Below are 21,920 nucleotides of genomic sequence, written 5' to 3'. Positions count from 1 at the left end.
CCCTCAGCTCCCCTGCTCTGGGCTGAGCAAACACAGGGACCTCAGCTGCCCCTCATACTTCTTCCCTTCCAGACTCTCAACATCTTTGTAGCCCTACTTTAGACACTTCTAATACTTTTATGTCCTTTCTATACTGTGGTACCCCACTACTCAAGGTGAGGCCACACAAGAGCACTGTAGAGCAGGACAATCACTTCCTTTGACCGGTTCATTCCATCAGGTTTTGCTTAGGTCCCGTGATCCTGAAATTCTGCCAGTGACAACCTTGAAGCCATGCACTGACCTGTTGGGTCTGCCTGTTCCTTTTACTGCTTATAATCCCTGCTACTGGAAGGACAGAGGAAAAAACTACCTGCACACCAACCCTTTAGGCAATCACGCCAAAGCCCTAAAGTCCTTTTTGATCACCCTTAGACTTCTCTCAGCTACCTCATCACTGCCAACATGAGAAAAACAACAATGGGTAATAATCAGAGGGCTGAACCAGGCAAGTGATTTTTCTCGTGATGTCTCTTAGCTGGACTCTACAGAAGCAGCAGACTTCCCTATGAGTTTGGTCTGTGTGGCGTACAGGATCCTCAGTTCCCCTCAGATGGGAGTCCTTTATGACAGTAGCTCTTTTCTTCTTGATGAAGACAGTTGTGATACAGGGGGTAGTCTCACTTGCCCCAGGTGACCCTCCAACCTGGATGGACCTTCATCCACATTGTCATTTACTTGCTCCTTAGGCTCCAGAGCCTCTTACCTGGTGTGCAGGGGCACCTGGGAAAGCGACACAGGCAGGGAGCGGGCTAATCTGTCACACCAGGCACAAACCTGCTTCCATTCCCCCGTCTCTTAGATATCCTCCTTTCTGCTGGTGGCATGAGAGTAGAGTAACCCTTGTTTCTTGTGTCATGACTGGGTGATGAGTCTGCCTCAGGGTTGGATGGTAGAGTATGACTACACCAATCAAATTCCTTCTCTGACTCCCTGATGCTCCTCAGCCTGCTCACCTTCTCCGGAAGCTCTGTGACCAGGCTGAGCAGTTCTTCAGCCTGAACAGATCTTCCACAGGTGTACTCACTGCTGCTGCTGTCAGGCACTGACTGAAGACTTGGGCACACCCTGCATCTCAAGACTTGGATGACCCTGTGTTTCCTCAGAACATCCATCTGTGTGGCTGCATTGCTTCTTGTGGCTGGAGAGGCCACATGGGACTCAGAGGACAAGGCTTTCTGTCCAGGGGATACCATGGGAGAGCTCCTTGTGGACAGGTTACAATCACTGTTGGAAACCACAGTGACTGTGCCCAGTGATGCTAAAGCCATGAAGAAAGCAAAGAAAGGGGATGTGATCCCTTTTATGACATTTTTTGTCCTTAAATATTCCTGCTCTAGATGTGTACAGTTTGAGACAATGATCCTCTTCCGAGGCATATCAGAAGAGTTGGATTAAGCAGCAATTTAGCAGATGAACAATTCATTTTTTCCCACTTTGCTTTCACAGTGCCCATGCTACGTGTGTTCCTGTGTAGGTACAATATTGAGGAACAACACAGAAAACAAAATTCTCCTTGTTCTCATCTCTACAGTCTGAACAGAATATTAGCATATCTTGGTCTTATCTAAAATGCGTGGATGGGAAATTTTTGGCTCGGCCCCAACTCCAGTAACAGCACAGCAATACCCATTGCTACAACTCAAGGATTTAACACAGCATTTCAGAAATTTGCCATTTGGGATTCAGTTTATGAAACAGTGGTCTCTCTCATTTCACAATTACTAATGCTGCAGTGGCAAGAGTGATCAAGAGATAGTATAATTATCAGGGATTGCAAAAATCACACGCAACGTTTTCTACCACATGCTGACTTCGCCATGTTCCAAGCTCAGTTCACAACTGTGAAATGAAATCTGGACTAAGCCTTAAGTCTGCTTAAAAAATAACTATTGCATACTACAAAACCTCTTCTTATATAGTTCTGTTTTGTTTTGAAGAACAAGATCACATCTCCTGCCTCTTAAATGACGCAGATAGCCTAACATGCACTTCAGCCTCCAGTCCCCAATGGCAATGACACATCCAACAGCTTTTTATAGATTGCTAAGAGGTGTTCCTTGAGGCCTCAAGGTCTCAGCAGCTCTTCCAGGCAGCAATGTCCCCCAAGGACAGAGGGTGAGCACAGTACCTCTGTGTTGTGCCATGGCTCCCTGCTGCACATCGCTCACCTCTACATGTGGGTAGCAGCAGCACTTTGAATGGTGCCAAAGGACAGTCCTGCAGGTGACTTAAGGCAGAAAGCTCATTAATTGTAGCCAAGTAGGACTGGGAGGCCTTGTGTTGCTTGCTGAGCCATAAGGTTGGTGCAGCACTCACTCCCAGGAGCCAAGACTGCTGTTACTCCCACTCTTACCCTTGATGCCTGTTCAAATTCACTCCCACTTCTGCAGAGCTGCTCACTGCCCTGCTATCCCAAAGGCCTCTCTGCACACTCTCCCTGGCTGACCACTCACCCACAGCAGCAGAACCCCCGAGGACTGGGCCAGAACTACTTACAGGTCCCACAGCCCCACTGGTACCCCAAGTGTAGCCCACGGGGGGATCTCAGGACGGGACCGTATTGCGACCCCCTGAGACACCGCCGGGACCCCACATACAGGGCACACACACCCCACGCCAAGCAGAAGCTGGTTTCTCCTTTAGCCCTCTCCATCACGCCCTCCCTTCCCCAAGCCCAGCAGCCCCCACTAACCCCATAGGCTCCGAGAGGCCGCTCCCTCTGCAGCCCCGCAGGGCCCCCAGCCCCGGCCGCCTGCGCACGGCCATCCCGCCCCGCCCCGCCCCGCCTGGTTTCCGGGCCCGTTTGGAAGTGGGGCAGAGGTAAGGGCGGGCCGTTGCGGAGCGATCGGCTGCAGACGGAGGCGGCTTGGGGAGGTGAGCGGTGCTCGAGAGGGAGCAGTGCGGAGCCGGGCAGGGCCTCGGCTGGGCTGGTGCCGTGCTTACCCGGGCAGGGCCCCGAGCCGAGATGTAAACATCGCCGTGGTGCGGTGGTGGCGGCCTCGGGCCTCGTTTGGGCCCATCTCGTTCTAGGGAGCGGGGGGCTCGGCCGGGTAACGACCCTCAGCGGCTGGTCGGTAGTGCGGGTAGGCGGCCGGAGTGGAGGTGTGCGAGGGGTTTTGGTGACCCCCGGCGGCCCCGCAGGCGTAGCTGGGTGGGTCGGGGTGAGCTGCTTGCGATTCGAGAAGGAAAAGGTGTAGTTTTGAGTTTGTTAATTAGAATTAACCAAGAAAGAAGCGATTGGTAGTCCGTTGGTCAGCGTTCCCCTGTTGTGTGTATGCTTCTGAGGCTGCTGGACAACTGAATCTTCAAGTTTGGGTGTTGTCCATAGAAAAGCGTGTATCACAGGATATACACCTTTCACTGTGTAAATGGAATATAGAAAGGAAATAAAAAATGAATAATGAAGCAGTGTATCATTTATCTGCAACGTCATTAATAGCACTGATGTTGTGCTGCAGGTCCACAACATGGAAAAGCAAGTGCTCGAGTCCTCTGAAGAGCGAACATTTCAGTACCAAGATTCCCTGCCTCCACTGCCTGTACCTCCTCTGGATGAATCGCTCAGTAAATACCTTGACTCAGGTAATGACTTAACAGTGGAGCGGTGTGTGCACCTGGAACCAGGCTGATATTTGCCAAGTAGTGTTCATATGCAGCTTGTACCAGCTGCCGTGACTGTGGAGGCTGAGGAGGGGGTGGAATTTAGTCATGTTTGGGGCACAAGAACTTTATCGCTTTCAAAAGGGGGAAACTAAGTGCCCGGACCAACTTGCGTAAAGCTTCCACCTTTATTCTGCCCTCTACAAGTCTTGTTTTGCGTAATGACTGCTTGGCTGGTTTATGACTGTGTTTGCGTGGAATCTTTGTGTAAAAAAAAAAAAAAAAAAAAAAAAAAAAGAGTTCAAACTCCATTTTTTTTCTTTTGTAATTAAATGATGTTCTTATCGTTAGTACTGTTAATTACAGAGCAGTAGGAAAAGGCACGGATGGGCATTTTTTGATAATTTAATAACTTGTAGAGGTTTCTGCTTTTACAAGTCTGAAGAAAATAGCGTAAGAGAAGTTTTGAAAGCGTCAGTGGAAATGTATCCACCTTTGTTTATGAGGTTAGGCTGGTTTGTGAGTTACCATCAGAGCAAGTTTTAATACACTGGAGGAGGAGGGTACCCACTATCTGCAGATTTCTTTCCTGTGCTCCTTTAGCCATTTTCAGAAATCGGAGACATTGAGCTTTTCTCTTGAATGCCTGCCATGTCTTACGATCCTGCTGCTAATAAAGGAATGGTAGCAGTAAAACCTGGAGTTCTGTCCCTAGCGCTGTCCCTTGTTACATCATAGTCTCCCAAAACACAAATCCCTAAACTCAGAGTTCTCTTTTATCTTGTGTGTAAAAGAAACCACCCCATCAATGGAACATTGATAGGTTTTCTCCGTTGTTCCTAATGATGTAACTGCTTGATGCAGAATGTCGAAATGGTGTTTTTAGAGGGGTGGGAGCTGATGTCACAACAAAATACTTTTGTTGTAATGCAGATTAACCTAAATTGTGCTGTAGTGTTAGTGAATGCGCAATAACAATTACCCTCCAGAGCTTGATTCTGTAAATCTGTCTGGCCTTCCAAGTTAATAAATGACTCTCTTCTGGAATGATGATAGTTGACTGAACTTGTTTGCTCTCGTTTTCTGCTTCTGATCAGTATTTTCAGAAATAGCTTATCATGTTTTTCCTCAATTCAGTTGTTGTTTTTCTTTCCATGCTGAAGTTGTTTTCTACCTACTGGTCCCAGTACATAAGCCACTCTGCTCTTTTGATTGCTGCTGTTGACCTTCTTTAGTCTCTCTTCAAGTTGAAGAAAAGTCAGTTCAGTGCTCTTTCAGTGCTGTCTCCTGTTATATCCTCGTAGGTAAGCTCAGGAAGTGTGGAGCGATGAGTGGACCATGAGGTGGATTGGGAACTGGCTGGCTGACTGACAGAGCTTAGAGGGTTGTAATCAGTAGCACAGTCTTGTGTAAGGTCTGTAGCTAGTGGTGTTTCCCAGGGCTTGGTGCTGGTTCCAGTCATGTTCCATATCTTCATCTGTGGTCTCAACGAAGGGACAGAGTGCACTGACAGCAAGCTTGTTGATGATACAAAGCTGGGAGGAGTGGCTGATGCATCAGAAGACCGTGCTGCCATTCAGCAGGACCCGGACAGGCTGGAGAGTTGGGTGGAGAGAAACATCTTTGAGGGAGTGTAGGCTTCTTCAGATGGATTTGAATGTCCAAATGACCCTTTATGGTGCTGTGAATCATTCCTTGAGAACGCTTGTCTTCTCTTGGTCAGAGGAGGACTCTGGGCACTTAAAGTGAGTCAGCATGGTGGTAAAGCACTTATCTGTTTAAAGCCAGTCAACTGGAAAAGCTGGATCTCAGATGGTACCTTATTCAGAGCTTTATAGTAGCTGCCTGCTTTGGATTCAGGGTGATTAACTTTGTTTTAAAGAAAGAAGTTGGATGTAACCACATTATTTAGCCTTTCAGCTCAGGTGAAGTTTAGACTCAGAAACTTTGACTCAAGAGTATAAAGACCCTAAGCTTTGGCCTTCTAGAAAGGCTTCCTTAACTACCCAACTGAAGCCGTCTCTCATGGGATACTTACTGTTCATGGGTGGAGCTGATCTCCAGGCAGAAGTGAAGACAAGATATATGGGTCCAGATAAAGTGATAAGACAGATGTTTCACTGAAGTCTAGTGATTGAGGGCCTGAGTTTTGCTTCTTCCCTCTATTTCCTTTCTACATCCAATTGAGTTGTTTTTAAATGGAAAGGGTTCATATGCTCATAGAATTGCTTAAGTCTGAATGGTTAATCTAAATCAAATCCCTGTTCAAAGACTGCTGTTAATAGTTTGCTCAGGTGCTGCTTAGCTGTGCTTTGAATCCCTGTAATGCTGGAGATTCCGCAATCTCCTTGTGCAGTCAGTTTGATCACCCTCAATTAGTGGGGAATGAAGGGGAATTAAAACAAACAAACCAACCCCGCTATCAGCAAATAAATCCTTATATTTTTCTTGTCAGAAACTTCCTGTATTGCAGCTTGAGTCCATTTTTCTTTTGTCCTATTCCTGTGCATCTGGGAGGAGTTGTGCTTTACTTTTGCTGCGTGTTTCTATTTCTACCTGCGCTGTCCCTGTTTTGTTTTGTTTTTGCCTCCATAAGATCTATAACATACCAGTAAGACCTGCATTGTACTGTTGTGGACATAAGGAAGCTAGGATGTAGCTGAAATGGGTCTTTGCTTTTCTCCTTAAGATGCTTAATAAAAAAATACTGGAATTCTTTTTAAGATTACCTTAAAAATAAGTTATTTTGAAAAGAAGAAAGGAAGTCCTAGCCTTGGTGGAGGAGGATCAGCAGAGGGGGTGCTTAAGGAAATTGGATATGAATGACTTCAAGGGATTGAATGGGATGGATTTGCCTGTGATTGCTGAGGGAGCTGGGCTTTGTCACTGAGATACCACTTTTGATCATATTGGAAAGATCACTTTAACTGGAGAGTGTTCATTAGGACCAGGAAAAAAAGCAAGTGCCACCACTGCTCAAGAAGGAAGATCTGGGGAACTACAGATCCGTCACCCTCACCTTGATCCCTGGGATGGTGGTGTAGCAAATAATCCTGAAAACAACTTACAAACACATGAAGGACAAGAAGGCAACTGGGAGTGGTCAGCATGGATTAATAAAATCGTGCATACCAACCTGATAACCTTCTGTAATGAGATGAATGTTGTGCAATTTGCTATGCTACTTGAATATAGGAATCTTGCTTAGGGCTTTCTTAGCACAAGAAGCTACATTTGCCAGAGCCTAAGGGCGCACGCAGGCCATTGAGCTTCTGCCCACTAAGAAGCAGGAGCAAAGTGAAATATAAGAATGACTCTGTGCAGAATTAGAAGCCCTGAAGGTGAGAGAAAACAGCGTGCCTAGAGGCAATGATGGGAGCCAACCTAGAGCAGGAAGACCTGTGGCCCTAATAAGGCTGCTGGTCTGGACTGCCAGATGTGGGGTTGGGGATATACAGTCTAAAGACATAATTGCCTGGGGATTTCTGTATTTGTGGCCTATCCTCAGAGGTGACCAGCTTGAATTGTTGCTGTAACTTTAACTCTGCAGAAGAGACATATACATATGGCTCATGTCTTATTTACATTGCAGAAACATAGAGCTGAACAATGTACATTGTTTGTAGCAAACTGGTAACGTATGACCTAGATGGTGAACAGTCAGGCAGACTGAAAACACTCTCAGCTCCTGGGCTCAAAGGTTTATGATCAGCAGCATACATTCCAGACATAGGCAAGTCCTCTCTCCTTAGAGGTGTTTAAAGCCAGGTGGTATGGGACTTTGGACCACCTGATCTAGTATAAGGTGTCCCCATTCCTGGCGTGGCATTTGGGCCAGATTGTCTTTAGAGATCCCTTCCAAGCCATTCTATGTTGGAACAGAGTGCTGTGTCAGTTTCTGGGCTCACTAGGACAAGTGAGACATGCACGTGAAGGAGAAAGGGTAGCGTAGGGAGGTGATTAAGAATTTGGTTTATCTGAGATGGTATTTTTGAGCTTGGAGAAGGTGCTTGGAAGGGTTCTGCAAAGTGTATAAATACCTGCTGCTGGTGGGTAAAGAAGACAGAGCCAGACTCATTGTAGTGGTGTTCAGTGAGGGAGCAAGAGGCAGTGAGTGCAAACTCAAATTCAAGGCATTTAAACCTAAGAGAACTTATTGTACTGTGAGAATGGTTGAGCACTGGGGTAGATTGCTACTGGGGAGGCTGCACATCTGTGAAGGTTTTCAAACCCCATTAAAGCCCTGAAACAGCCTGCTGTAGCTGACCCTGCTGAGCTGGGCTGTTGGACTAGATGGTCTTTTGAGTTCCCTTTCAACTTCAGCTTCACAATTCTGTGCAGAAGGAAAAAGTGTTTGCAGGCAAGAGGTCATAATTCCAGTGGGATGTAACCTTGCCCTGCTGAAATTCCCTTGTTTCTCCCCAGAGGTAGATTAGAGATGATGCAGATACTTGTTTAGTTTTTAGTAACTGTGTGTCTGTCTGGTTTTCTTTCCACTGGTAAGCTGATCACAAGTTTATCACCAGGGAGACAGACAAGAAAGTGACTGACACCAGTGTTCAGCTGCCTCAAGTATGAATCAGACCTCACTGTGTAGGCACCGAGTGGGCAGAACTGCCACATCCCCATTCCGCTGGCCTGCGATATGCCAATCTGTGTATAAACATAATAGAAAATACGTTACGCACAAGATTATTTGTAAGAAAACAATGAGGTACACCCGTGTACTAACTGACATCAGCAGTGTTTGCTGCTGACCATTGATGTCATTACTTTCATCAAAAAGCCTCCTAAAACCCTTTTTATCATGACAAATTGAGTAAAGTGCTTGTAGTCCATGAATGGGCTTGACTACAAAAGCAAGTAGCTTATAGATGGTGCTCAGTGTATTAATTTATGGGCAGAGTTCTCATAAACTTAGTTGTTCGTTGAATTCAGCTGGTAGAAGGGCAGGACTGCATATTTCCAGCTAGAGTTTAAAATACATTGGATGTAGTTATCTGTTAAACATTTCAGATTTTTAGCTACTGTTTCATTTACTGATACCTGAATTTATTTCAAGGTATATACAAATGTCTTTGTTAGAACACACTGTGATTTATTTATAGCTTTTAAAAGGGGTCGTGCCCACTCCCTCCCCGTCAAAATGTATGTTTTAGACAAGCAAATATTGAGTGTTTTCCATCTACTCCCCTGCCTGTGGACATCTGAATCCTGGAATAAGTCTCAGCCTGCAGTTATTTTTAAATACATTTCCTTTTTACAGTGAAGCCATTTCTAAATGAAGAAGAATATCAAAGAACTGAGGATATTGTTAAAAAATTTGAAAATGGGATTGGCAAAGAGCTGCATCAGAAACTACTGGAAAGAGCTAAAACAAGAAGGAATTGGGTACGTATGTAGATATGTAAATATCATAATTCAGCTTACTCCTTAATTTTGTATGTGTGTTACTTTGTCTGCTTTGCTAGGATGGAAGATACCAGTATCTTTTGGAGAACAAGTGATTAGTTGGTGGTCAGCATAGAGTTTTGAGAGACACTTAGCTATGATTTTTTTTAATCTCATGGTCTTCCCTATGTCTGCCACTTGTCCTATGGATATCGACATGCTTATCTATGTGTGATTTTTTTCAAAACTGGGTGGATAAGAGTTCCCTTACTAAAATGTTAAGTTACTCAGTTACTTGCCTTCTATTATTTTAATCTACTTAAGCAGTATTGAATTTTAAGTGCCTGAAAATAAGAGCTAGATGTGATCAGCAATTACTTTCTGAACTACTGTCCTGCCTCCTGTTATGCAGGAGTTACTGCTCAAAATACTAGAAAATAAACAAAAAAATTTCATGTATCAAGCAGATTATTAGGAAATTAATGTCTGAAAATTATTCTGATGCTGAATGTTTTTCATTTCCAGCTGGAGGACTGGTGGCTGAATGTGGCTTATCTTGATCTTCGCATATCAACACAAATAAACTGTAACATGGGAGGCCCTGGTCCCTATATTGAGCACTGCTGGCCACCCAAAGAAGGCACTCAGATAGAGAGAGCATGTGTAAATATATGGCACACCCTGAAGTACTGGGAGCTGTTACGAGCGTAAGACTTTTAAGAAGAAATAATTGTTTCTAAATGTTAATGATCTGTGTGCATTTCAGTAGTGGAAATATGTTTATTGGCATAATTTCTTAGCAATAAAATATAGGCTTGTCTTACCTTGATTTACTTGGATAATTATCACCTCTTGTGCTTAATTTTGGTATATTTCTTTTAGAGAGAAAGTGCCTATAGAAAGATCTGCGAATGCTGTTCTGGACATGAGCCAATTTCGAATGCTCTTTAACACCTGCAAGATTCCTGGTATTACCAGAGACTCACTCTGCAACTATTTTAAGACTGGTGAGTAAATGCAGATTGTGGGTTAATACAAGCAAATGATTTTGTATTGGGGGTAGCTAATGGAGTGGTCATTTTAACCATCAAAGTCTTCTTCAAAAACTAAGTCAGATGCTTCTGATGTTTCTGAGTCCTTATATAAGGAAGCAATCTAATCCACTGATCACTTCTTCTTCTTCTTTTTTTTTTTTTTTTTGGTGCAATATTTAATTCTTTCTAAATAAGGTTGAAAGCAGACTGCCTCAATTTGTATGTTACCAACCTGATGCCTATTAGAAGTATGATTGCATTAAGAAATGGAAGAAGAAAATATGTGAGGAAGTCTCTGTGCTACAGGAAATGTAGAGAAAATGCAAAGCCGAAGGCAGGTTTTGTGGACTTTTCATAGGGTTAAACCGAAGAAAATACCAAAAATAGAAGAAAGATTTGAGCAGTAGGTTCTTGTAGATATGCAAGTAATTCATAGCCCTTTTTTCCCTTAGAATATTGCAAGAGCTTTATTATACAATTGTGCTTGTGTTATTTTTGATGTCATACACAGTAGGTGAAATCCATTTCCATGTAGATTGCCTGCCTCCAAGGGGAAATGCTTAGTCCAGTTAGTTACCTTTGTTCTGTGTGATTTGTGGAGTAATAAAGATACCTCTACAAGAGAATTTTCCAGATGTGCAGGTATAGAAGAGAAGCAGAAGAAATTACTATTGGAGAGAGGCCTGTTTCTCTAAGTCTATAAACACTTGAAATGAGATTTAAGACACCTAAGTTTTCACAGGTAATGTCGGGTTGTAGTCAGAGACCACAGTAAAATGATCCCAAGTGACTTTGATCAGCGGAGCCTGGAGATCTGCTTGGTTTACCCTGCAGCAGACACCTTAAGGAGAACAGATGAAAGCTCATAGATTTTGATGTGCTGAGTAGATGTCCCTCAACTGCAGTGGGAGGTCAGACACACGATTCTAGGTATCTTAACTTCCAAACTTACTTCTACACCTTGCTTTATGCAACTGTGTTTAGGAGGATGCTATCAAAAACGCCCCCAAATTGGTGTAATCCCTTTTGATTTTTGTTATGTAGATTTCGCATTTATGATCTGTGAAAGTGAGGTTTATTTGAAATGGTAAATTCCATGTTCTATAATGTCCTTGATCAGATGCATATCAAGTTATATTATATTCTTTATAATGTAGAGCCGCAAAGATAGATAAGAGCCTTATGGTTAAGATTAGGGCTTTGAGGGGGCATGTGTTGAGTGATGTATTTGTGGATAAAGTAGCCTATGTTTCTTCTTTGTCTTCTGGCAGAGTGCAGTGGTTCAGATTCAGAAAAGTGTGTTATGTTTCCTGCCTACCTTTCACGCTGCCTGTTTTTGAAGCAAAACAAGACTTCATGCAAGAGAAAAATGCTTATATTAGCTCTCAGTAACTAACATTTGTTTCAGCAGAGGATGTTTCTGCTTACAAAATGCATGAGTTAGTTAGATGTACTGCTAAGTAATGACAGTGACTTGAACTAGTTAATGATGGTGAAAGTTATGTGTTTGTGTAGATTTGAATCTTCTTAAAACTTTGTAACTGTAGTAAGATTATGCAGTCAGTCTCAAACCTTCTAATGCTTTCCTCTTTTTAACTCCAGGGAGTCTCCCTCATCTTGGAAAAAAAAAATGGATCTGTAGCACTTGCTGAATAGTTTTCCTTTATCTGTCACTCACTTTCTCCCTAGCACTGGATTTTCATGTTTTGTTTTACTTTGTTTCAGTGACTGAAGGTGACTGCCCGTCTCACTTAGTAGTCCTGTGTCGAGGTCGTCTGTTTGCATTTGATACTATACATGAAGGCAACATGCTGACTCCTCCAGAGATTTCCAGGTTTTCAGACTACCTTGTTTCAAATACTCTGTTCTATTTGAGCATGTTCTAAACAAAGTCTCTTTCCTTTCCCTGCCACCCTGGAGAAGTAGGGGTGGGAAAGCCTGCTGCTGAACAGTAAGATTCTGGTAGATCTTTGGCTTAACAAGTGGCATCTTCTTGCCATGAGTTATGGTGATATACTTCCATAGTACATCAACAGAATATCATGCAAAAGGGTTTAATGAAGGTGTTCCAGTAGGAAAAATCATGTATGTGTGGAGTTTCTTGAGCAAGGAATTATTAATCTTGTAACATCATTTGTTTAATGACCAGTCCTCATGATCATGCTACCAGTATCCTTTTGACTACATTGCAATCCTAACAGAGTGAAGGTACTGGATTTCCTGTTTTTGAGTTCAGCAGAGTCAAAAAACTTAGTATACATTGGCTTTTCCTGCTGCAGAGCAGTGAAGCTGTATTTTGCCTGCATTCCTTGTCTTTTCACCAGAGGAGAAATGACTCTGTCTGGCTCTTTTTATAGTTATGAACTGCTGCTGAGGAACAGAGAGAAGAAAGGATCTTGCTCATTAAATAATAAGTTTCAGTACTGATATTTAATGGGAAAGAGTGCCAGAACAAAGGACAAATTAGAGTAGTGTCTTCAATCTTAAACATCTGTAACTTGTGTTCTTTCTTTACCTGAAACAGTATGAGAGGGGGGGGAAACAGATTTGCAAACTATAAGTTAGCTCCCTGTTGATGCATGTGATGATTCCTACTGAAACAACTTTGTTTAGCCATTTTGCAATATGTTCCAAGGGTGTACTACAGAAGTACAAGATCGTTGTGATTGTGATGATGGGCTAATGGCTGGGCTGCATGATCATAGTTTTTCAAATGGACGGTGCAAGGAAAAGGTAGGAATTGAAGCACTGTTATGTATCTTGAATGGATAGACTCAGTTACACAGTAGCTACTGCTCTGCTGTAAGTGTCTGAGTTTTTATTGAGTGGAAGTTTTGCCATTGTATCCAGTTAGTTTTATAAAGGCTGATTTATATATATATATATTTTTTTTACTGCTCAGGGAAGTTTGATCTACACTGTTTAAGTCTTAAAAACAATTTTAAGTACATGCGTTGCACTTTAAGGCTGTGATTGTTTACATGTAGGTATGTGCTGAGCTGGTAGCTTCAATTGAAGTTAACTGTTTGTTAGCAACTGAAAGCAAAGCAGACTTCCAGTTGCCCTTAGCATCTGACTTACATTCCTTAAATTTCACATTAGCTTGTGAATGTGGAAACAAAAACAAAAAAAAACCAAAAAACAAACAAAAAAGAAAAGGGTGATTTTGGTGCAGCCTCTGTATGTTCTTTGTTAACTTTAGTTTTTGAAATCTTGTTAAAGGCAACTTACATACATCCAGAAAAGATGCCATAGTGAACCAGATGGACCAGGACTGTCAGCCTTAACAAGCAATGAAAGGACAAAATGGGCAGAGGTTGGAATAATTCAACAGTTTTTTCCTCATAAAAGTATTGTGACCTCTGGCAAGATGTGATTTCACTTAGCTCTGTCATTTCTTGCTTTCTAGATACGTGAATATTTAATTAGTCTGGACCCAAAGAACCTGGCTCATCTTGAGAAAATTCAGCAAAGTTTGTTTGTGGTCAGCCTGGATGATTCTAGTCCCCATGCAACTCCCGAGGATTACACAGAGGTAGCTAAGGATTTCTGATCATTCTTATCTGCTTATGTGTACATACTTACATATACATATATATACATACATATACATATATATGTATGTATGCATGAATATATATATACACGTGTTCTGCATGTGCTCTTTCTGTGATAAAAATTAGCACTTCTTGCTCCTTCATAACAGAAAATGAAGCAGGTAAATGTTCAGGTCAAGTTTCACGTTGATCCATAGAAACTATTAAACAACTGTTAGGACGTTGGAAGTGAGAACAGCAAAAATACACCTTTGTAATCTTTGAGCTCTCAGTGCTTCAGGTCCTTAGAAATACAGTCAGCAACTTGTTAGGACTCTTGATTTAAACTTTTAGGCTTATAATCTTGTTTCTTCAGCTGGATGAAAATGTCTTCTCAGGCAGGCCTCACCATGTTAGTGTAGATTTGGTTCAGCTGACAGGTTGGCAATGTGTTTGGTGTTTCTGAGAACCCACAGTGTGTAATTTTTGCTTTAGATAACGAGGATGGGCCTTGCTGGGGATCCAACTGTGCGCTGGGGAGATAAGTCCTACAATAGCATATTCTTCTCCAATGGAACCTCTAGTGCGTTCTGTGATGTAAGTTTGAAAAAAAATATCCACTTATAAACTTTTCAAGTATTTATTTAATAAGCTCTTTCAGAGTGTTAAATATTTAACGTGTTCCTTTTTGGTGTAGTCTGGCATCTTGCCTGAAAGGTTTCCAAAGCCAGTCTTTTTACAGTGTTGGATATTACATCATACTTGAATTAAGGGCTTTAGTTCTGAAATCATAATCTTCTTTCTGAAACCGTTTAGTAAGGGAGCCCCAGAGTAAATAATAATAATTGCACAGAAAGGCTTAAAATGAGCCCTTTCTGTTGAGTAGAATGCTTTTAAACTTTTTTTTAATTACTTTTATACTGAAGTGTGCAGGAAGGTCTACACTGTGTCTGAAATCTGCTTCTCCATAGCAGTACTGCTGTGCCTTTCTAGCTGCAGAGCAGTCAAAGCAGCAAGAGAGCTGGCTTTAGTTGTTGCAGAAGGGTTGCAGAAGAACAAGAAAAACAAGTCCAAGGCTGTGCAGTAACACTGATAGTCTGGGGGGGGAATAAGTAGGCCAGGGATTAAAATAAATAAATAAATGTGAACCTCTTGCAGTCATGCAAATAATGCATTATCTTGTCCTGTGCGATTACAGCATTCTCCTTTTGATGCCATGGCTTTAATCACCATGTTATTTTCTGCTGAACAAAAGATTATTGAAAATGAGGGAAAATGGAAGGTATGTGTTCTTTAAGCTTCCAGATGAATTGGTTACTGTGTTTGTGTTGGGTTTTTTTAATGGACAACAGTTTCTCTTTTCTGTCTTTGCTTGTCTATTCCCAGGGATCAGATAAAGTGAGGGATATCCCATGGCCAGAGGAACTTGTATTCACAGTAGACCAAAAAATTATAAATGAAATTGAACGTACTAAAGAAATATATTATGAAAAGGTGGGATTTTTTGCTGTTTCTCCTGATTGTCACTGAATTTTTCTGTGTTTGTGCATTCTTTACTGACTGTCTTCATTCCAGAAAACAAGTGAATATGTTTTAAATGAGTTGGTGAATTGTTATTTGACCACGGTTAAATTTGTACTGTTGTTTTCTTACATTGAATGTGTTGTGTTTGGAGTGAACCAAGCTGTGATATTTGAAGTTACTTGACTTCTGTGTTGTTTTTATTTTTCCCTCCTATGGTTTGCCAGGTATCTGACCTGCAACTAGCGTGTTATGCCTTCACATCCTTTGGCAAAGCCTTGATTAAGAAGAGTAAGCTTCATCCAGACACATTTGTGCAGCTTGCCCTTCAGCTGGCTTATTACAAATGTCACGGCCGGTAAGAAAAGCTCATTACCCAGATTAGGAATGAAAACACAGGTTATTGAATAAAGGCATAGATCTGTGGACAACACAGTGGCCTTGCACTGCCTCTTTGTAACTTGCTGTAGTGATAAAATAATGAAGAAATAAGGGTTTGTTTACTTTGAACATTGTGTACTTTTTTGCCACTGAAATTGCAGGGGGTTTTTAATCTTGACTTCCAAATAATTGTCTTTGTGCCCCATGGGGATCAGGTGTGTACATAATGTGGAAAGGAGGGCATACAGCAATCTGTGAAAACATGGATTTGGGCTGCACAAAGTTAATAATGGGTCGAATGCCAAACTTGTAGTGGGTCAGGACTCTTTAATGCTAAGCAGTTGTTCAGATGGAGAAGAAGCAAATGATTAAAAATGATCCATCTTCCAAACTTGTGAAAAGCCTCAAGTCTCACTTCCCTTCAACACAATTAGATGTGAAAATCAGGGCAAAATAATAGAAAAAGTGACTCTCCAGAAGCTTGGCTCAGTATTTTTGTGATACTGTAGTTGGTATTTTTGGGAAGAGACAGCATTCTTCCTGGTATTGCAGTTTCCAAAGTCCTCTTTGCTAACTCTTCCAGATGGTGTCTTGTGTGAGTCACTTCTGGCAAGTACTGTTTACTTCAGAAGGGAGAGTTTCTTCACAATCATATGATGCTTAATCACCGGAGGTGCCAGTATCTCAGGAAGCTAGATCTCATTGACTAAAAAAAAGCCCTCTTAAGTTTGTTTTAAGCATGCTGTTATGTTGCAGTTAAAAATGTGTATTAAATGTTAGAGTGGGACAGGACTAAGGACACTGCAGAGAAAATCCAGCTGGGTATCAGTATGCTACAGATACAGCCTTGTCTGTATAAACATAAGAGCATTGGGAAACACTGCTTATTTCAAGTACCATGTAATCTTTGAGGGTTTGCGTGGAGTAGATGATTCCTTTGATTTCCTACTATCTGCACATAGTAGGAAATAGCCACAATGACCCAGACTTCTCAAGGGGGAATTACAGCACAAGCACTTCTTCAGTCATCCATCTCATACAGAAGCTTGCAGAGCTGCACTGGCTCCTTTATGGTTCCTTCTCAGACATGCAATTAAATAAGTAAATGAATTAGGGCCTTACTGATGTTTGCAGCTGAGCTGAATGGATAGGATACTTTGCAGAACATGGGGTGGGTTTGTTTGTTTTGCTGTTGTTTTCTATTGTTGTTTTTTTTTCCTGGACAGAGCAAGTAGTTTTGTTAAGTTAATGAGATTCTCTCTCCTTAATTTTTCTTCTCAGCCCTGGCTGCTGTTATGAAACTGCGATGACCAGGCGTTTCTATCACGGCCGCACTGAGACCATACGATCATGTACCATGGAAGCAGTAGAGTGGTGCAAATCCATGTTGGATCATTCTGCCACTGTAAATACAGAAACCCTACCTTAATTGCAATGTGTTTAGAAGGCCTCTCATTTTAATTGCTAACCCTTTGTTTTACTACCATCCCACTAATGAGAGCTGGCTTGTTTCCAGTGAGACAAACCTGAAATACTGAGGTTGCTTGAGATCTGGCTGTGGTCATTGTGACAGAGGTGAGCTGTCACATGTGGGCTTGTTTTGATGTATTTTTTGTTGTTGTTCTGTTTTACACTGGTTTGAAGTCTGTCTTGAGTGATGTTGTTACAGTTGGACAGATTAACCTGGTGGAAGGGCGATACAGGAATGCAACAGCAAGGGGACCAGCAGATATGATGGTAGTTTACAGTGAAGGTCCATCTCTAAAGATTTAGGATCACAGAAAGGACTCCAATAGGAAGGGATCTCCAACCAGAGATCCTTCCCCAGTGGCAGTCAGCCCTTAAATGGGGTCTAAGAGAGGTGCAGTCAGGCTCCACCCCTTCCATTCACACACCTGAATTGCCTTCACCTGTGCTCCCAGGGCTGACCAGTCCTTTCCCAGGTGATCTATCCATTGTTCAGGCAGTGACTCAACAGTTCCCATACAGAAATTCACTCTGATTTTCACACCTCAGAAAGTAACTAGCTTGGAATCATGTTATTCTGCTGTGGAGTGGTTCTTTTGTTTCAGTATTTAGGTGAAATGGGGAAATGTTCATCTAATTGTTGAGTCTGAGAGCAAGGTTAAAGTCTGCTTGTTGTCCTGAGGGTGACAGGGATGTATTCCAGAATTTGCCTGAGAAAGCTCTGCCAAGGACCTTTTCCCAGTGACTGCCCTGCAATCCCTGGCTGGCAAACGATTTCATGCTGCTCTTGCCAAGTGAAAGCTGTACAAAAACTTGCTCTGTTGTTCTCACTGTGTTTCGTCGAGTCTGAGAAATGAAACAAGGAGATTTTGAAACAAAGAGCTACATATTTTGAAGGAAATTCAGAGGTTCTATATTGTCCTATTATTCTGTACTGAGGAACATGCGGAATATAACAGATACAATGTATGTGTGACTGATAATTTGTCTCAGGTTTTTCAGGTTGGATATTAGGAGAAATTTCTCAGGAAGAATGGTGGAACAGGCTGCCCAGGGAGGTGACATTGAAGAAGTGCATAGATGTGGCACTGAGAGACATTGTGGGCATGGTGGTGATGGGTTGCTGGTTGGACTCAATGATCTTAGAGGTCTTTTCCTACCTTAATGATTCTGTGATGATTCTGTATCCCAGTGCTGTTGTGGGCTTTTTTGTGTGTAGTGAGCTGTTGGGGTCTTTAACAAACAATGAATATCTTCACTGGTATTGAAATTTCAGATGCTCAGAAGTCTAATTTCAGAGTATACAAACCCCCCTGAATTTAGGCTCTTTGGGTGAAAATTTGTTTATGCCACATTTTCTACTACCTGCAGTGAGCTCAGTAGCTGGGCTTTTGTCCAAGCTGAGTGGCTGCTGGCTGTGGTTCACATTCGGTGCTGCCACAGGACAAAGGAGCTGTTAAAGTACCAGCAAGATGGAAGTACAAGCCAAGTTTTTGCATGTCTAGAGGTGTTTCCATAGGCCTCTTTTACCAAAACATACATCTCTATTCTGTTTTCTTTAACATGCAAGTTTCAATTTAATATGTGCATAAAAATCACACAACGATGGGCAGAATTACTGTTGTGGAAGTAAAGTTTTGATCAGTGAAGTGGGGAATGCAGTTGGCATCTGTGTGTGTTTTAATTAAAGAGGCAAGGTATGCTTCCTGTTGGATAAGAGCCTATATGTAAGCTCTTATGTGTAAGCTTATGTATAAGCTCTTATAACTCTTGCTATAAGAGCTTACGTGTTTTCTGAGGAAGTGGTACTGTGGAAGAATTCTGGGTTTCATTTCTGTAGTTGATGATGTCTGCTTTGCAATGCTTCAGCTTGTATGGGGAAGAGTGCGAGGTTTAGAATATTGTTCAGTACAAAAGTGACCCAGATGGCAGAACAAAGATGCAGGGAGCAAACAAGCAAGTTGTCATGAGAAAGGAATTTGGATGTGGGAGAAAAGAGAGAAGTTTAAGAAAATGGATGAGTCAGAAGGTTCTTACGTACCTTTCAATTCCTCTGTTTTCTTCTATTGCTCAAAACTGTGAAAGGAAGAACTTGCTGATCTGTGTCTGCTGATGTGTTACTCATCTGGAATGTTTTTTTTCTCTTGTTTCTTAACCTATTTCTCCTTACTTTGTGCAGAACTATGAACGCCTACAGCTGATGCATGCGGCATTTGCAAAGCACAACAGAATGAGGAAAGACTGTGAGAATGGAAGAGGTACTCAGGGATCAGAAATTACTTGTTTCCTTGTGGGTGAAAAGGGGCCGTGTGCTGCTGTTTTCTATCTTCTTGTTTTCAACTGCAGTAAAAACTACCCATCAACATTTCATATTTAAACAATCTTGGAGAGGACCTAAAGGCTAATTCTTGCACCTTCCTTCTGCCCTAAAGACCCTTAAAATATTAATTCACTGGTTTTTTTCTACCTGTGAGCCACTTTCATTGTGTGAAACTCCTCCTCCCTGCAGAAATAGTTTTCTTGGGTTTTGTTTTCTGCAGGATACATGCTTGGTTTGTGCCACTTAGCTTGTTGCATTTGGGCTTAGTGGTGCAAGCTTGAAGTGATGACGGCATCTTAGACTGTGCTTTTGGGAAGTGTTTTTGAATGCTGCAGTATGAATCTTTTTTGTTTTTTTTTTTCACCTGGACTCTGTCATTTTATCTGTCCTTCAGCTGCTTTTCAAGCTAACAGAACTGCAATAGCAGAAAACCAAGAAATGCTGCTGTTAATGATGCTCAACTTGCATTTCTTTTGACAGGATTTGACCGTCATCTCCTGGGTCTCCTTCTCATAGCACAGGAGCAGGGACTGCCAGTGCCAGAACTCTTTGTGGACCCTGCCTTCACAGCCAGGTAACTGTTGGCCTTGTCTTTTGGGAAGTTGTATCTCTTGGTACCGAGGACCCACTTTGTTACATCAGCCTGAAGTGTGGCGATTTCTTGATCTGCATGAGAAAATTCACTTCTATTTTGTGATGTTTTACAGTGGAGGAGGTGGCAACTTTGTTCTCTCAACCAGTCTGACTGGCTACACCAGATTTAGTGGATGCGCGCTCCCTATGGTACAACACGGCTACGGCTTTTTTTACGCAATCAGAGATGACAGGTAAAGGTGTTGTTTCATTTTGGACGTGCTTCTGAGGTTCAGACCTCACATGACTGTATCATGATGGGAAAGGCAGCAAACAACCAGGATGAGGGAAGGAAAAGATGAACATGGCTGAACATGTTGGAAATGGTTGAAAAGTGAGATGAAGAACAGGGGCATTAACATTCTGGAAAGCACAAGTAGGGGGAAGGACAGATGGTGGAGGTGAAGTGAGATGATACTGACAAGGAGCAGGAAGCAAAGAGTGGGGTAGTTGAGAAGAGGAACAACAGGAGGTACCTTTAAGAATAAACGTTGTTCTTAGGCATCATTAACTGAAAAGATGTTTGTAACAAAGAAGCGATTGCCTGGAATAGACCAGCTGGAGTACAGGAGAGTATGGAGTGAGGAGAAGAAGCAAACACATTTGGCTTCACTTCTCATAAAAGGGCAGAATTTTGGGAACAATGCAGCTTTGGCTTACTCACCTTCTGGACAAAAATTACTGCTTGCTCAGCAAGTCAAGTAAATGGAGTGCATTGAGATGACCTGCTTTTTTGTGATTTAGTTTACTTTGGATGGCTTGCGTCTAAAGCTAACTGCAGATTTCATTGCAGATTGGGTTCAGTTTGAGCATACAAACCAATATACTTTCACTGTTACTCTGTTAAAATGAATAGATAAAGGTTGAGATTTAATGGGTAAATAGAAAGAAGTACTTTGACCTTAAGCTCATTGCAGAGAAGATACATAATTGAAGCACTTTCCAGTGGCCAGTTTTTGATTCAGAGCTTGTTGATAAATTGATATTTCAGAACAATCTGTGTGACATGTCCAGGACTGTGACAATTGAGAGCAATAACTCCTTTGTTTTCTGTATTGACAGGATTGTTGTTTTATGTTCTTCCTGGAAGTCGTGCCCAGAGACCAATGCAGATGTGTTGTGCAGAACTTTATTCCAGTGTTTCCAGGACGTGCTACAGTTAACAGTTACAGCTCAGCTGTAAAATATATGATGATTCAAAAGGGCCTTTGCAAGTTCCCAGATTATTTGTAGTACTTACAAGTGAAATGCGGTGTAACAGAACTGTTGTGTTCAAGCGAAGACTTCTGATGATCTGCATGAAGTCTTCCTTCCCATTTTGGTGGGATCCACACTAAGTAATGTGGCCATTTGCAGCAGCAATGCAAGCAGTAGTATCTCGTGTATGCAGAACTATGCAATATGATATGCCTCAACAATGCAAACACTTTTGAGAAACACAGTGTTGGAAATGGAGAACTTTTGGGACATTTGTATTTATGATCTTAGCAGTAACGTATAGAATATTTTGTAGTCTAATGGTACCGTTTCTGCAGTGGAGCACTTAACTGTGTACTTTGGAGTAACCACAGTATTGTCTTAAGTGATTGTGCTGCCTGTTTGTAGTGGTTTATGAAGTAGCCTGATGGGGGCAGCCCTTCTATATGCTATTCTCTAAATTCTTTCATTTTTGCTACCCAGATTGCATAAAATAAACGTTGTATCTCTGTATAGGGATGTTCCCACTGCATTTATAATCTATGAGCACTACAATGTGAAGTATTTTGAGTCTCAATAATAACTACAGAAAGTAGCGTATTAATTCAAAATGCATCGGAGTTTACATCATCTAGTGAGCTGTGAATTGCTCTGCTGCTTTACACTTAGTAATACACAGGAACAGAAAGCACTGAATACAGTTTGAGATTCTTGGGATTTTAAAACTTGATTCCTCAGTTTGAGCAGCTTTTAATTTGACTTCTCTTAAAAAATAAATAAAATGATTCAGAAAATCAG

The 21,920-nt window shown here is 41.9% G+C and overlaps 2 protein-coding genes across 7 annotated transcripts in view; one reads left to right on the top strand and one right to left on the bottom strand.

Annotated features, from left to right (window-relative positions):
- The window catches only part of OLAH (oleoyl-ACP hydrolase), a 19,317-nt gene extending 16,096 nt beyond the window's left edge, over positions 1-3,221 (bottom strand). The window contains exon 1 of one of the 3 annotated variants that reach the window (XM_072330586.1): positions 2,986-3,221. The gene's annotated coding sequence lies outside the window, so the exon portion shown is untranslated. Of the gene's footprint in view, positions 1-2,734; positions 2,797-2,985 lie in introns of those variants that run through there. The other 2 variants (XM_072330585.1, XM_072330587.1) reach the window with 2 other exon arrangements.
- On the top strand, positions 2,790-21,920 carry CROT (carnitine O-octanoyltransferase). 4 transcript variants are annotated; one of them, XM_072330576.1, is made up of 17 exons: positions 2,790-2,916; positions 3,501-3,624; positions 8,909-9,033; positions 9,559-9,740; positions 9,916-10,040; positions 11,793-11,901; positions 13,290-13,383; positions 13,477-13,602; positions 14,099-14,200; positions 14,802-14,885; positions 14,990-15,097; positions 15,352-15,482; positions 16,787-16,910; positions 19,152-19,230; positions 19,773-19,866; positions 20,000-20,119; positions 20,988-21,920. In XM_072330576.1, exons 2-17 carry the CDS (start codon positions 3,510-3,512, stop codon positions 21,106-21,108), a joined length of 1,839 nt encoding a protein of 612 aa, XP_072186677.1. In that variant the 5' UTR covers positions 2,790-2,916; positions 3,501-3,509; the 3' UTR covers positions 21,109-21,920. The 4 variants fall into 4 exon arrangements, with proteins under 4 accessions (XP_072186677.1, XP_072186680.1, XP_072186678.1 ...); XM_072330577.1 differs by having other exon boundaries at positions 2,824-2,862; XM_072330578.1 differs by lacking the exon at positions 2,790-2,916 and adding an exon at positions 3,012-3,125.

This window comes from Excalfactoria chinensis, chromosome 2 (genome assembly GCF_039878825.1).
Source record: "Excalfactoria chinensis isolate bCotChi1 chromosome 2, bCotChi1.hap2, whole genome shotgun sequence".
NCBI classification, from domain to species: Eukaryota; Metazoa; Chordata; class Aves; order Galliformes; family Phasianidae; genus Excalfactoria; species Excalfactoria chinensis.
The sequence above is the reverse complement of the archived record's forward strand: the minus strand, read 5'-3'. Positions and strand labels throughout refer to the sequence as shown.

What these genes read in the sequence shown, in the direction of transcription:
- CROT (XM_072330576.1), top strand. Translation starts at nt 3,510, where the DNA reads ATGGAAAAGCAAGTGCTCGAGTCCTCTGAAGAGCGAACATTTCAGTAC. An exon ending in CTCCCGAGGATTACACAGAG is followed by an intron (nt 13,603 to 14,098) that starts GTAGCTAAGGAT and finishes TTTTTGCTTTAG; the next exon opens with ATAACGAGGATGGGCCTTGC. An exon ending in AGACTGTGAGAATGGAAGAG is followed by an intron (nt 19,231 to 19,772) that starts GTACTCAGGGAT and finishes TTCTTTTGACAG; the next exon opens with GATTTGACCGTCATCTCCTG.